At 45.4% G+C, this 14,671-nt stretch overlaps 1 protein-coding gene across 4 annotated transcripts in view; it reads right to left on the bottom strand.

The window, feature by feature from the left end:
* Positions 1–14,671, bottom strand: part of VPS39 (VPS39 subunit of HOPS complex) — a 449,085-nt gene that overhangs the window by 304,360 nt on the left and 130,054 nt on the right. For 3 of the 4 annotated variants that reach the window (XM_075844597.1, XM_075844599.1, XM_075844600.1), the window contains exon 7: positions 14,089–14,181. The exons of the other annotated variant lie outside the window; for it this stretch is intronic. In XM_075844597.1, coding sequence (XP_075700712.1) covers positions 14,089–14,181 — 93 coding nt within the window. The remainder of the gene's footprint in view (positions 1–14,088; positions 14,182–14,671) is intronic. 4 annotated transcript variants of the gene reach the window in all.

The following is a 14,671-nucleotide window of genomic DNA, read 5'->3' on the forward strand; positions in this document are numbered from 1 at the left end:
TCAGCGGCCATTTTAGAGACAGGAGAAGTAGGGATAGCTTCTCTGTGCAGTAAGGGAAAGCTTTAGGAATCTAAAAGCCAGGAATCCAGCAATCGAAGGGGCTCATCCACTACAGCGGGAGTCTACTCTCAACATCCAAATTGCAATACAAATTCTCCATTTGCCAAGCCAGTGTGTGAATAAGCTTTTATAAGGGGCTCATCCCGGTTGCATGGGTTAACATCCAACTTGCAATCTAGACAGGCAGCTGTAGTACTACAACGCCCAGCATTCCCTGAGTGCACAGCGGCTGATAGAAATTCTCATTCATTGCCATTTGCCAAGCCAGTGTGTGAATAAGCTTTTATAAAGGGGCTCATCCCCGTTGCATGGGTTAACATCCAACTTGCTATCTAGACAGGCAGCCGTAGTACTACAACGCCCAGCATTCCCTGAGTGCACAGAGGCTGATAGAAATTCTCATTCATTGCCATTTGCCAAGCCAGTGTGTGAATAAGCTTTTATAAGGGGCTCATCCCTGTTGCATGGGTTAACATCCAACTTGCAATCCAGACAGGCAGCTGTAGTACTACAACGCCCAGCATTCCCTGAGTGCACAGTGGCTGATAGAAATTCTCATTCATTGCCATTTGCCAAGCCAGTGTGTGAATAAGCTTTTATAAGGGGCTCATCCCCATTGCATGGGTTAACATCCAACTTGCAATACAGGCAGCCTTTGTAGTACTACAACGCCCAGCATTCCCTGACTGACTGGCACCTTATGAGTAACTGATTTTTCGCCAGTCCGAATAACAATTTAAAAGGGCCTAATTTCTGTCTAAGGGTTTAATTCAACGTGCTAATTAAGTACAGCCGGTGCCTTTGGTGCTATTATACAACTCACAGCATACACTGACTGCCACCTATTCACAGTCACTCATTTTCAGCCAGTCCCAATAATATTTTATAAAGGGCCTCATTCCTCTAGTAGGGGAAGGGGTTTTGATTCAACTTTCTGCACTCCAGCAGTGAAATGTCTGGTAATAAAAAGGTTGTGAAAGGACGGGGCAGAGGAAAAAACACCCATGCCATGTCCTCTTCCAGTCCAAATGTTGGATCTGTTGGTGCCAGACCCAGTACCAGCATTTTTGGCACAAGACATGTGCCCAGTTCTACTAGTAGCAGCAGCCATGTGCCTGCTGGTAGTAGTAGCAGTATCAGCAAGCCAGACTTGTCCATCTCCTCCGGTGGGCGGGTTATTTCAGACAATACGGCCATTGTGGACTGGTTGGCTGGCTCGCGGTCATCTCAGCAGGAAGACTGACGATCTGGCTTCAAGCCAGGTTTCGTTGGATTCCAGATCCCCTACAGTTCCTTGGCACAGTGACAGTAGTAATATGAGTATTTCTAGCGTTTCCATTCCATCATCTATATCTTCACTCCCCCTTCCTAGCGGGAAGCCATCTTTCCCGAGAGTCCTAAGAGACATCTCCTCGGGTGCGAAGGAAGATACTGAACAACATAGTGATGATTTGTTTTCAGCGAGTCAGCCAACGGAGTGTGTTGCGGCGGTGGAGGTGGAAGCGGTGTCCGAGATGCATAGCTGTGGTAGTGGGGGTGTTGGTGGTAGCCGTGGTGGCAGATGCAGTAATGAGGGGGGGCATGGAGCCCGCCATGATGTCACATCACAACACAGTGACAGAAGTGGCGGGGATGATGAGGAGGGCTATGATGATGTTGTTTAAGACAGGACGTGCGAACCAGATGACGAGGTGATGACGGCGTCAGAGGAGGAGGGTAGTAGTGGCGGCACTGGCAATGATAAACAGCCAAGCCGAGGTAGGGGCAGAAGTAAATCTGCAAAACGTTGCAGCGGTAGGGTAAGCTCAGGAGCCGGTGACGGTGACACTGCTGCTACTGGTGTAGGCTCCCGAAAAAAGCAAGCTCGGGTGGTGGTGGTGGTGGTGGTGGACGTGGTACTACCTCTTTACGGTACTCTGCCGTGTGGCAATTTTTCTGTACCTTCCCGGAGGACGAAAACATGGCACAGTGCCGTATCTGCAAGCAGAAAGTAAGGCGTGGGCAGGGCAGCAATGTAGGAACTACCGCTCTACGTAAACACATGGAGCGGCATCACAAGGCCATGTGGGACAATCGACATGCCCCACCATCATCATGTACATCTAATGAAGACCCCTCTGCAGCTGCTGCTGCTGCTCCGAGTCCCTGTCATCTAAGTAGTAGCCAGGCCTTATCCACCATGTCGTTGTCATCATCATCATCATCACTGTCATCTAGTGCTCCTCCTACGTCCCGTCAGTTATCCATTACGGAATCGTTGTCCAATAAGCAACAATATATACCCAGTCATCCACTTGTCGTGCGGCTTAATTCACACCTGGCTAAGTTGTTGGTGGTGCAGTCGCTGCCGTACCACCTGGTCGACTCCGCCGGCTTCAAGCAATTGATGGCGTGCGCTCAGCCTAGGTGGCGAATACCTAGCCGACATTACTTCTCCAAAACAGCTGTCCCTGCCTTGCACAAGCATGTGGAGGAAAAGGTGTGCCAGTCCTTGCAATTATCCGTGTGGCAGCAGGGTACATGCCACCGTCGACACGTGGAGCAGCAACTATGGGCAGGGACAGTACATGTCTTTCACGGCCCACTGGGTCAATATTTTGCAGTCCGATGCCCCACCGCGGCAATGCCAGGCATTACCACCTCCACGCTTGTATCTTTCTGGTTCAACTCCGGACACCAGGCGCCTATCATCCTCCTCCTCCTACTCCTCCTCCTCCTCCTCCTCCTCCTTGCCTTCCTCCTTGGAGGTCTTCCCGTCCCCGACAGGACACAGCGTATCTTCCACTCCTCCTCCCTCCTCTTTTCATAGGTGCAAGGTGAAGCGCCACAACGCTGTCTTACACCTGCTGAGCCTGGGCGAGAAAAGCCACACAGGGCAGGAGCTGCTGCTGTGCATCAAGGAGGAAATCGCACGCTGGCTGTCTCCTCTGAAACTCACACTGGGCAATGTTCTCTGATAACGGCAAGAACGTTGTGGCTGCACTGCGTCTAGGTCACCTGACACACGCACCTTGCATGGCACATGTGATCAATCTGGTCATAACACGCTTCTTAAAATCATATGTTGGTTTGAAGGGTGTGCTGGCCGTTCGCTTTAGACGTTCGTATGCATTTAAGCACGCCCTCCTGGACTTGCAGCGTCAAAACAATCTCCCAGAACACAGCCTGATTGGCGACGTTCCAACACGCTGGAATTCCACCCTGCACATGTTGGACCGTCTGTACGAACAGCGGAAAGCCGTGAATGATTTCCTGATGCAGCAGACGGGCAGCGTTTGGAGCCAGTGTAATTTCGAGCTCAGGCACTGGCAGCTGGTTAGAGACGCATGTCGCGTTTTGAGGCCCTTTGAAGAGGCCACACGATTTGTGAGCTGTGACGCTAGCGGAATGAACGATGTTATGCCGCTGATATTCATTCTGGAGCAAACGCTCACAGCGATGATTCAGTGGTATGACTAGCAAAGTCTGCCTAAAATCGCCACAGAAAAGCATGTTCATACCACCCATGGGCCGGACATTATGTCTGATATCTCGTAAAGTTCTCTCTACTGCTTTTACCGCTTTATGGTTTGTCATAGTGCACTCGCCCCGTATTACTAAGCAGCAATAGAACCCTTGCTTTGTTGCGGTTTCTAGAAACATTACACCCTGGGCTTTCCGTAAGTTTCAAGTCAATCGGGATCTAGAACATTGTATGGGCGGTTTTGCCTCGAGGCAACAATGTGGCTGCTATGCCCGATGAAGCGACAGCAAGAGCAATTTTGCTTTGATTGCGTATTTGGGCCAAGAGGACTTTGGTGAGAAATGTTTTTCCCGTCCACCGGGTGCATCTAAAAACAGGATTTTTCCCAAAGTACCATCTACGCTATGACACACATGATCGAATATCATACGCTGTTCCACTGTCAAACTCGAGACACCGTTGTGCAATGTTTCGGCCAGTTTCGCTGGTTATAGTTTATTTCCGCCGCGTACTCCCTATTAATGCATTTCCAGTCTAAAGCTGGTGTTGGCATACCATATTGAGAGACCGGAAATCCCCCCTATAGATGTAACTATGTTTTGGATAGCCAGCAAAAATCGATTCATATTACTTTCATGCAACGTGTCGTTCAGTTCACCGTTGTTTAGTTGTGCATTCCTGAAAAAAAAGTCTTCTAATTTTTCCTGATATTTTTGCCACAACTGTGCAGCATCCGAAAGTCCACCAAAAATCAGCAAAATCGCAAACAAATGATGTAAGCGATGTGAAATATCGTGGACCCATGCTTCGGCCAAAGCGCCATCCCAATGCTGATCATCTAGCAAGTGACGCACTCTGCAAGCAGCCTAGTAAGTAGGATATTCAATATCGTCAACCTTTCGCAATTCGACAAAAGAAGTAGGTCCACGAACTCTATGTAGAATTAAGTGTAAGTAATAGAATTCGGAGTTGTAAGGATGCACTGTTGTAAAGGATCTGCCAGACACAGCTTCTGTGTCAACGCCCATAGGTAATCAGTCTGCACCTGCTTCTATGTCTGTGAGACTGACTCCATCTTCCACCACTCAGGATGGCAGGCTTAGGAGTGGGAGAGCCTATCACAGCCTGGCAAGACGGAGCTAGCTCCCGCTCTCTGTCTATTTATACCTGCCTTTCCTGTTCCTCCTTTGCTTGTGATTCTTCTCTGCTGGTTTCCTGGCCCTGCTGCAGCTTCTTGAACTACTGACCCTCTGCTTGTTATTGACCTTGGCTTTACTGACCACTCTTCTGCTCTGCGTTTTGTACCTCGCTCATCTCCTGGTTTGACTCGGCTCGTTCACCTCGCTTGTTGCTCACGGTGTTCCCGTGGGCAACTTCCCCATTTCCCCGGCTTCCTTGTACCCTTGTCGGTTTGTCTGTCGTGCACCTTTTGAGTGTAGGGACTGTCGCCCAGTTGTACCCTGTCGCCTAGGGCGGGTCGTTGCAAGTAGGTAGGGACTGAGTGGCGGGTAGATTAGGGCTCACCTGTCTGTCTCCCTACCCATCATTACAACTGTATAGACTCTTCCAAAAACGTGTTCTTTTAAAAGGCCCGGCTCGCCATTCACAGCTGTTCAACATCTTCTACTGTTGAAAACACCTTGCTGCTTATTAGGAGTATAATATGACAGGACTAGAGTATATAACAGTGTTTTTGCAAAATCATCTGTTCCACAAAGTTGAAAGTATGCCAGCAAAGTAGTTTGTCTAGGGTTTTCTAACTGCTCTACCACATTTTCAGGGTAGAAGAACACCAGTTGCCCGGCTTCAAGGTGAACATCAAGATGCATCACTGGCTGATGTCTCTCGTGAATGCGGAAGCTCAAAATGCACCACACCACGCCACCCCAGAAGAGCTTATATATCGGCCAGATTGCAACGTCGTGACTTCGTCGTATTCATTATTATTTCTCAACGCAAACGTGGCCTGGTCACTACCCTTGTTGACGTATTTACATATACACTACCGTTCAAAAGTTTGGGGTCACCCAGACAATTTTGTGTTTTCCATGAAAACTCATACTTATATTGGAGTCAGGCACTCTTCCAGCATCTTTTCAGTTGTTCTGCGTCTCACAAATGTTCTTCTGTGTGATTCAAACACCTCAAACTTCGATTCGTCTGTCCATAACACTTTTTTCCAATCTTTCTCTGTCCAATGTCTGTGTGCTTTTGCCCATATTAATCTTTTCCTTTTATTACCCAGTCTCAGATATGGCTTTTTCTTTGCCACTCTGCCCTGAAGGCCAGCATCCCGGAGTCGCCTCTTCACTGTAGACGTTGACACTGGCGTTTTGCGGGTACTATTTAATGAAGCTGCCAGTTGAGGACCTGTGAGGAGTCTATTTCTCAAACTAGAGACTCTATTGTGCTTGTCTTGTTGCTCAGTTGGGCAGCGGGGCCTCCCACTTCTTTCTACTCTGGTTAGAGCCTGTGTGTGCTGTCCTCTGAAGGGAGTAGTCCACACCGTTGTAGGAAATCTTCAGTTTCTTGGCAATTTCTCGCATGGAATAGCCTTCATTCCTAAGAACAAGAATAGACTGTCGAGTTTCACATGAAAGCTCTCTTTTTCTAGCCATTTTGAGAGTTTAATCGAACCCACAAATGTAATGCTCCAGATTTTAAACTAGCTCAAAGGAAGGTCAGTTTTATAGCTCCTCTAAACAGCAAAACTGTTTACAGCGGTGCTAACATAATTGCACAAGGGTTTTCAAGTGTTTTCTAATCCTCCATTAGCCTTCTAACACAGTTAGCAAACACAATGTACCATTAGAACACAGGAGTGATGGTTGCTGGAAATGGGCCTCTATACACATATGTAGATATTGCATTAAAAACCAGACGTTTGCAGCTAGAATAGTCATTTAGCACATTAACAATGTATAGAGTGTATTTCTGATTCATTTAATGTTATCTCCATTGAAAAAAACTGTGCTTTTCTTTCAAAAATAAAGAAATTTCTAAGTGACCCTAAACTTTTGAACGGTAGTGTATATTTGATGGCTTCGATGCTGTTCGATATTTAGACGTTGATGTGAGCTTGAAATGTTCTTGGTAACACCGGTTACGACCCATTTATTGTCCAAAACAATTTCCTGACAATGTAACCTGACTGTAGCTGTGAAACCGCCGTGTAGGGGTGATCTTCCATGATTCAATGGATACACGTTTTCCTTCGACATAGTGTGCTCTAATAGCGCTCTAGGGTATCTTTTAGAGCTATTGCCCTCCTGCATGCAAAGAGAGTTTCTATTTAAAGCACTGCATGGCCCATGAACCATGTGTGTCTTTAGAAACTTGTGCAATATCGGATCCTCGTTCCTGTTAGGAAAACCAGCACTTATGACCGTGTCAACAGCATCGTTACAATTTTTTAATTTTTTTCAGCCACAGGAGAATATGGGCGTGTGGCAAGCCACGCGGTTGCTACTCAACGCTGTACAAAAAACAAAGAGCTGAACTGAGAACTTTTTGTTTTGTGATCAGGTTGATCATCAACTTTAATTTTAAGTGGGAAAATTCTGGCTATAATATCATGCCCATGATAAGACGCCTGTCCTGCAAGAAGTTCTCAGGAAATTTCGTAACACTTTGGATTAGTTGTGAACGTTATGAAAAAGTCAGGCCGGACGTATTTTCAGACGAAGCAGAAAGCATATTGTGTACGTTCATGCATGTAAACGTGGACCACCCGTAAAACTGGATGGCCGGATAACTAATCGCCTTAAGTTTTTTATATTATCTTGTTGCATGGCGTCTTGCAGATGTCTGGTTAGTGTGTATGTACACTAAACGCTCCATCTCTATTTTCGCATACATGTCCACGATAAATTGGCCGAACAATCCTTGAAATCGTTGCAAATAGATAAAACGATTACGCCTTATCTGCAGCAGGTATGAATAAAATTGCTGGGCTGATATATTTTAATGAAAATTTGTTACCCTAGCAGTAGGATTAACTTGGGGGGAGTCCAAAATTGTACCATCTTTGCCATTGTAATAACTGAAAGGATATTGCAGGGTGACGTAAGCTCTGTGTTTCGAAAATGCTTTGCAGGCGATCGTCGTGAGTGCGGAACACGATGTCACGCCTATCGCACTCCTGATCAAATAAAACCACTGTAACTTCATTTGTGACGGGGGCGTTATAACGGGCGCGGTGTTCAGCAACAGGACGTCTATCTGCACTTACGATCATTTTGTAATCATTGCTTTGCCCCTGCGGAATAGACTGTAATGCAGCTTTGAAACTATGCACGTACGGATTCACCTGATGCAGCATGTTTTGAAGTGGAGATATAAGGTTACTATTTAGTTGCGGAAAGTTCTGTTTTCTGATATTGACCTGTACATTGTATTCTGGTACTAAATAAACCTGAATACATTTTGGCTCATCTTGTGGTAGCAAAGATCCGATGAGATGGTAAAATTGGCCTTGCACCTTGAAGGTTGGCATGAACGGTCCCTCTGCAATTACTTTTGCCCCAAACTATGTCATTTGGAATGCGCTGTTATATAAACAGATACTGTCTAAGAAGTGTTTTGATTGTGTACGGTAACCATTTAAAATTTTGTAAGCTTTGGAGGTTCTTAAAATTTTTCAAAGTGAAACTTTACCACTTGAACAACAGATTCTATTTGGTTCTTTTCTTCATTTGAGAGAAACTCAAAAATTGCAAATTACCACCATACCACCTACGGGAGCGAATTCAGCATAGTCAATCCTAGGGGAATACATAAAAACTGCAGTTTCCTTATTGACCCAAGGAACAACATTGTTTGCCGCACCATACGCCTGAGACTCATCTGAATCTTCTGATGAAATAGACATTCTATTAAGAGAGTGTCAAATTCGATTAGCCTCTAAGCGTGATTGACGTTGTGCTTCGGTTTCTGCCTGCAGTATTTCATCTACTCTTACCCTTTCAGTCAATAAATAACTTTCATTATCTTGGCACGTGCATACATAATTCTCTCTAGCGGATTCCAATCGTCATTGATATTTGTCTTCGCTTTCGAGAGCTCTGGCATAGTTGTGATGTTTGCGATCGGCGGTTAATCGCGCTTTACATTCTTCACTACTTTCAACCTCTCGAGAGGCCGCTGTGCGAGCTTTCTGACAACTCAAGCGATATTCTCGGTAGGTGAAAGTTTCAGATTCGCGTGACGATGCATGGCGCTCTCGGTCAGCAGATAGTTGTGCTTCGCGTTCCTCGTTACTCTCCAGAGACCGAGAGGTCGCCATGCGAGCACGCGGTGTACTTAGCCGAGACTTACGCTGGGTAGTAGTTTCTGATGAGCGAGTTCTTGCCTGACGTTCCTGAGCTGCACTAAGTTTACCCTCATGATCCTCAAATTCTTGAGATCTAATTAGTCTCATTCTTTTTGCATTTCTGCTATATTGAGAAATATTTGATGCTTCTCTGGAAGGCATTTAGGCGGAATTCACACGACAGGGTTTCCCGGCCGGGTGTCGGCCGTTCATAAATCGGCCGTCACCCGGCTGCATTAGGAACAATAGACCCCTAATGGGGCTATTATCACGACCGATTTTTTGACGGGCCGGGAAAACCGGCCGTCAAAAAATGGGACATGCCCTATTTTCGGCCGGGTACCCGGCTCCTATAGAAGTCTTCGGGGCCGGGTAATACACGGCCATCACTGGAATGTGTCCCGAGTGATGGCCGGGTCTACCGTCGCTCGCGCACTCTCTCCTCCTCCTCCTCCTCACAGCGCAGAGTGCATGCGAGGAGGAGGAGGGTCTTTTTTTGCTCCCTGTAGGAGTCGGAATCCCCAATCCCCGGCCGGGACACAGCGAAGTCATTCACTTCTGCAGCGGAATCCCCAACTCTATGGCCGGGGATTCCGCTACAGGAGGAGAAGTGCGTGACTACACTGTCCATATATGGACACAGTGATGTCACTCACTTCTGCAGCGGAATCCTCGACTCTATGGCCGGGGATTCCGCTATAGGAGAAGTGAGTGACTACACTGTCCATATATGGACACAGCGATGTCACTCACTTCTGCAGCGGAATCCCTGACGCTATGACCGGGGATTCCGCTACAGGAGAAGGGAGTGACTACACTCTCCATATATGGACAGTGACGTCACTCACTTCTGAAGCGGAATTCCCGACCTGTGGCAGGAAATTCCTCTCCAGGAGAAGTCAGTGACTACACTGTACATATATGGACATTGAAGTCAGTGACTTCTCCTGGAATGTGGGGGGCTGGGGATGGGTGCAACCTACAGGGGGCTGTGTGGCATCACCTACAGGGGACTTGGTGGCATCACCTACAGGGGGCAGGGTGGCATCACCTACAAGGGGCAGGGTGGCATTACCTACAAGGGGCAGGGTGGCATTACCTGCAGGGAGCAGGGTGGCATTACCTGCAGGGGGCTGGGTGGCATTACCTGCAGGGGGCTGGGTGGCATTACCTGCAGGGGGCTGGGTGGCATTACCTGCAGGGGGCTGGGTGGCATTACCTGCAGGGGGCTGGGTGGCATTACCTGCAGGGGGCTGGGTGGCATTACCATCAGGGGTCTGGGTGGCATTACCATCAGGGGGATGTGTGGCATTATCTACAGAGAGCTGTGTGTGACAACAAATTTAAATGAAATTCATCCGATTTTAAAACGGACAGGGAACAAAAACGGATGCAAATCGGGTCCAAATCGGCCGGTAAAAACGGCAACACGGCCCGGAATCGGAACGGATGCAAACCGGCCGGGAAAAATCGGCCAAAAATGACAGATTTTCCCGGCCGACACTCAGACCCTGTCGTGTGAATGAGGCCTTACTCTCTTGAGACCGAGAGGCCGCTGTCTGAGCCCCTTGAGACAACCAATCAGATTACAGTTTTTTTAGGCAGCTAGGTGGATGAATGCAGCGAGCCGATTGGTTGCTTTATCTCTCTTCTATGTGTAAGAACCAAAATAAACAAATGTTGGTACTTTTGTCCATAGCAACCAATCAGATTGTAGTTTACATTCTTGTGAGGCAGCAGGTGAATGATAGGAGTGATTAGACTGGTTGCTATATCTCCTTACTATGTGTAAAAATCAATGTGGACAAATGTTGGAGCTGTTGTCTATAACAACCAATCAGATTACAGTTCTTCACAGCATAGACAATTGTCTTCAGATGACCCCAAAGATAAAAGTCACCTCAAGGCCACGGGATATCTGAAATTGCTACATGATGATGCGTTTCCCTCTTTATGCACTGAAGCTGGCACGTTCCCTGAGTTTTTCCAGCAAGATGGTGCACCACCATATTATGGGTGTCAGGTCCGAGCATTCCTAGATGAACAGTTTCCTGGAAAGTGGATTGGTCATCGTGGGCCAGTTGAATGGCCCCCTAGGTCTCCCGATCTGACCCACTTAGACTTTTATCTTTGGGGTCATCTGAAGGCAATTGTCTATGCTGTGAAGATACGAGATGTGCAGCAACAAACTACGGATACTGGAAGCCTGTGCTAGCATTTCTTCTGCGGTGTTGCGATCAGTGTGTGAAGAGTGGGAGAAGAGGGTTGCATTGACAATCCAACACAATGGGCAGCACTTTGAACACATTTTATAAGTGGTCAGAAACTTGTAATTAACTCATGAAAGAATAAAGTAACGTTAAAACCAAGCACACCATTGTTTTTCTTGTGAAATTCTCGATAAGTTTGATGTGTCACATGACCCTCATCCCATTGAAAAAAACTAAAGTTGGATACAAAATGGCCGACTTCAAAATGGCCGCCATGGTCAACACCCAGCTTGAAAAGTTTCCCCCCTCCCATATACTAATGTGCCACAAACAGGAAGTTAATATCGCCAACCAGTCCCATTTTATTTAGGTGTATCCATATAAATGGCCCACCCTGTATAAGGGAGAGGTTACAATCAATCAGTATGGATGACATTTGGAGCAGTTGCCGATAGCAACCTACTGGTGTCTATTTTTCCAAGACAACACAAAATGAAAGTAAAAATGTGATTGGTTGCCATGGTTTTCATGTGTTTGTTGTTGTTGTACTAATGCAATATAAATACATTTTTTAACCCCTTCCCCCTGCTGGCATTCTGGGCCCTAATGTCCAAGCCATTTTTTAGATTTTTCCATTGTCACATTCGAAGAGCTGTAACTTTTTTATTTTTGCGTCGGCATAGCTGTATAAGGTCTTGTTTTTTGCAGGACGACTTGCAGTTTTTATTGGTACCATTTTGGAGTAGATGCGACTTTTTGATCACTTTCTATCACATTTTTTTTAAGTCAGGATTAACAGAAAACAGCAATTTTTCCATTGTTTTTTATTTTATTTTTTACGGCGTTCACAGTGCGGGTTAAATAATGTAACAGCTTTATAGTCGGGGTCGTTACGGACGCGGCAATACCAAATATGTGTAACTTTTTTGCTTTATTGTAGTTTTTTTTAATAGTAAAGCATTTTGTAAGGGGAAAAGCTGGGTTTTTCATTATTTTTTTTTCACTTTTTTTTTAAATTAACTTTATTAAACTTTTTTTACTTTTTTACTAGTCCCACTAGGGGACTTCCCTATCCTCCGATCGCTATTATAATACACTGCAATACTTTTGTATTGCAGTGTATTACTGCCTGTCCGTTTAAAACGGACAGGCATCTGCTAGGTCATGCCTGCGGCATGATCTAGCAGGCATTCGCTGCAGGCAGACCTGGGGGTCTTTATTAGACCCCCGGCTGCCATAGAAGACACAGACACTCGGCGATTTTATCGCCGGGTGTCAGTGAGATGAGAGGGAGCTCCCTCCCTCTCTCCAAAACCATTCAGATGCGGTGCTCGCTATTGTGCACCGCATCTGAAGGGTTAAACAGGTGAGATCGATACTAATATCGATCTCACCCGGCAGAGCAGGGACGCCCCCAGCCCTCAGCTGCTTCTGGCAGCTGACAGCAAGGAGATTTCACGGCTCCCTGCTCTGTTTACTTTATTCTAATGCAGCGACGTAGTTTGGCGGCGCTCTAGAATAAAGCCCACTAATGACCGCCGTAAAAAGACGTATCGGCGGTCATTAAGGGGTTAAAACATTGAATTGGCATATCTTCTGATTGAGTGAACCGATTGCGATGAAATAAAAACTAAATGTTACTTCAAGTTGACCCTTATGTTTTAAATACTCCATCCGAATTTGGTCAGTAGTTTTTACGTGATGTGTGCACAAACAAACAGACAAAAATTCAAAAAATGATCTTAATGCATTCTATCACTTATCCTTCATCCCCCAATTATTTTTTCCACAAATATTTTCAATGTGGAGACACGCAAAGTTTACAGTTTTATTATATGTAGTGATTATTGTCTTTCTATTGCTGGGATCCAGGACTGTCTTGCGTGTGAGCTTATATATAGAATGGTTTACAGTATACTTTATAAAATACTTCTAGACGTGGCCTCCACTATACTCCCTTTCTTTCGCACTGCATGGGAATATGAGCTGGGAAAGTCATTTGAACCCTCACAATGACTAAAATGATTTAAATATATCCATAAATTACAAAAACCGCCAGAAAGACACAGGATATATCCTTTAAAATAGTCTCACAATAGTACAGGGTACCCTCAGTACTTCTCCACTGGTACTTTACCGTTTCAGAGGTCTGTTGGAGGTGCGGGGCAGAAAGGGGGAAAATGTTGCACATTTAAGTGTAACTGCCACACCATACAGAAATTCTGGACTCCAGTCATTAAATCAACAGAGGAAATTACCTCTATAACTCTTCCTAACACCCATAAAGCCCACCTCCTTCTCTTTAGGTTACCTACTGGTTTCCCCAGATATCAGCGGTCCCTTGCACTACACCTGCTTGAAGCTGCCCAAAATTTTCTCCCCCGACACTAGAAGTGTGTAAATCCCCCCCATCCTATACGAGTGGTTTAAAGAGATTTTTCCCTTACATAGAATGGAGGAATTGATTGCCGATAGTTCAGAGGCAATTGCATGCTACACTTGTACCTCGCAGGATTAGATTAAGTTCCAACACTAGTTCCTAAAGAGACTAAATACCCAAACCAGGTAAATACCTTTTATTGCCCATTCTCCACTCATGTCTGTCACTTTTAGTAATTTTCCTCTTCGCCACTTGGACTCTCTTCTCCACCAGTAAGAAGTGCTACACCCCCTCCTGACTCGTTCCATGAGGGGTTTTTATTGACAACCTTTTAGAATGGTTGCTACTGAGACCTTCTTTCCCTCCACTACCCTCTATATCCAATTTATATCCTCCTTTATCTAACCCAGTCTCCGAGAGTTTCTCTAGACCAAATGATTTATGGATTAACTTATTGAAAATTTTACAAAAACGTAATTGGAAAAAAACTAAAAGGAGACTTAAGAGTTGCATTCAAGTTTTCTGCAGCTGAAGCCAGGAAACGCCATAGAACCGTATGCTACATTACACAATATACAAAAGTACCTGCTTTCAGTATGGATAGTTAAGTAAAACTTCCCAGTGCGCACAATAAAACATAGGTAGAATGAATATAGAATCTTACCCTGATCAAATAATAGTCTCTTTTGAATCCCACACATAAAGCGTTTTCACACCATGCCATAGATTTGGGGACATCAGGAACACTAAAGTCACCCTGCAAATAAGTTAAGTTTCGCGTCAGAAAAATAAAATGGAACAGCTATCACTGAACAGCACAAGTGTTGTACACAAACAGTAGGCAGATTTGTAAGCTTCCGCTATAGATAATATGGGCATAATGTACAAGGTCTACTTCAAATTTAGCGCATTAAAACAGGGTGGGGCTTTTGTAGATTTACACAAATTGGTTTTCCTCCATGTTTAATTTAGAGACTGTTCATACTAGAGTCATGGCTTTTGCTTCTAATGTAGCCATGACAGCTATGCCAGATCCGTTTTAAAATCCACAGAAACTGACTAATCTTATTGACTTTAAAGGTGTTGTTTCATAAGAGGAAAACCCTATTTCAAAAAGTAGCCGACTCCCTACACCTCTGGCAAATTGCTGATTTAACCAGTGGAAGCTACTGTCTGCATTTGACATTAAAATGATATGGTCGAGAAGAGTCCAAAAGAATGGGAGGCACTCTTAGGCTATGTTCACA

Source organism: Rhinoderma darwinii, chromosome 12 (genome assembly GCF_050947455.1).
Source record: "Rhinoderma darwinii isolate aRhiDar2 chromosome 12, aRhiDar2.hap1, whole genome shotgun sequence".
NCBI lineage: Eukaryota > Metazoa > Chordata > Amphibia > Anura > Rhinodermatidae > Rhinoderma > Rhinoderma darwinii.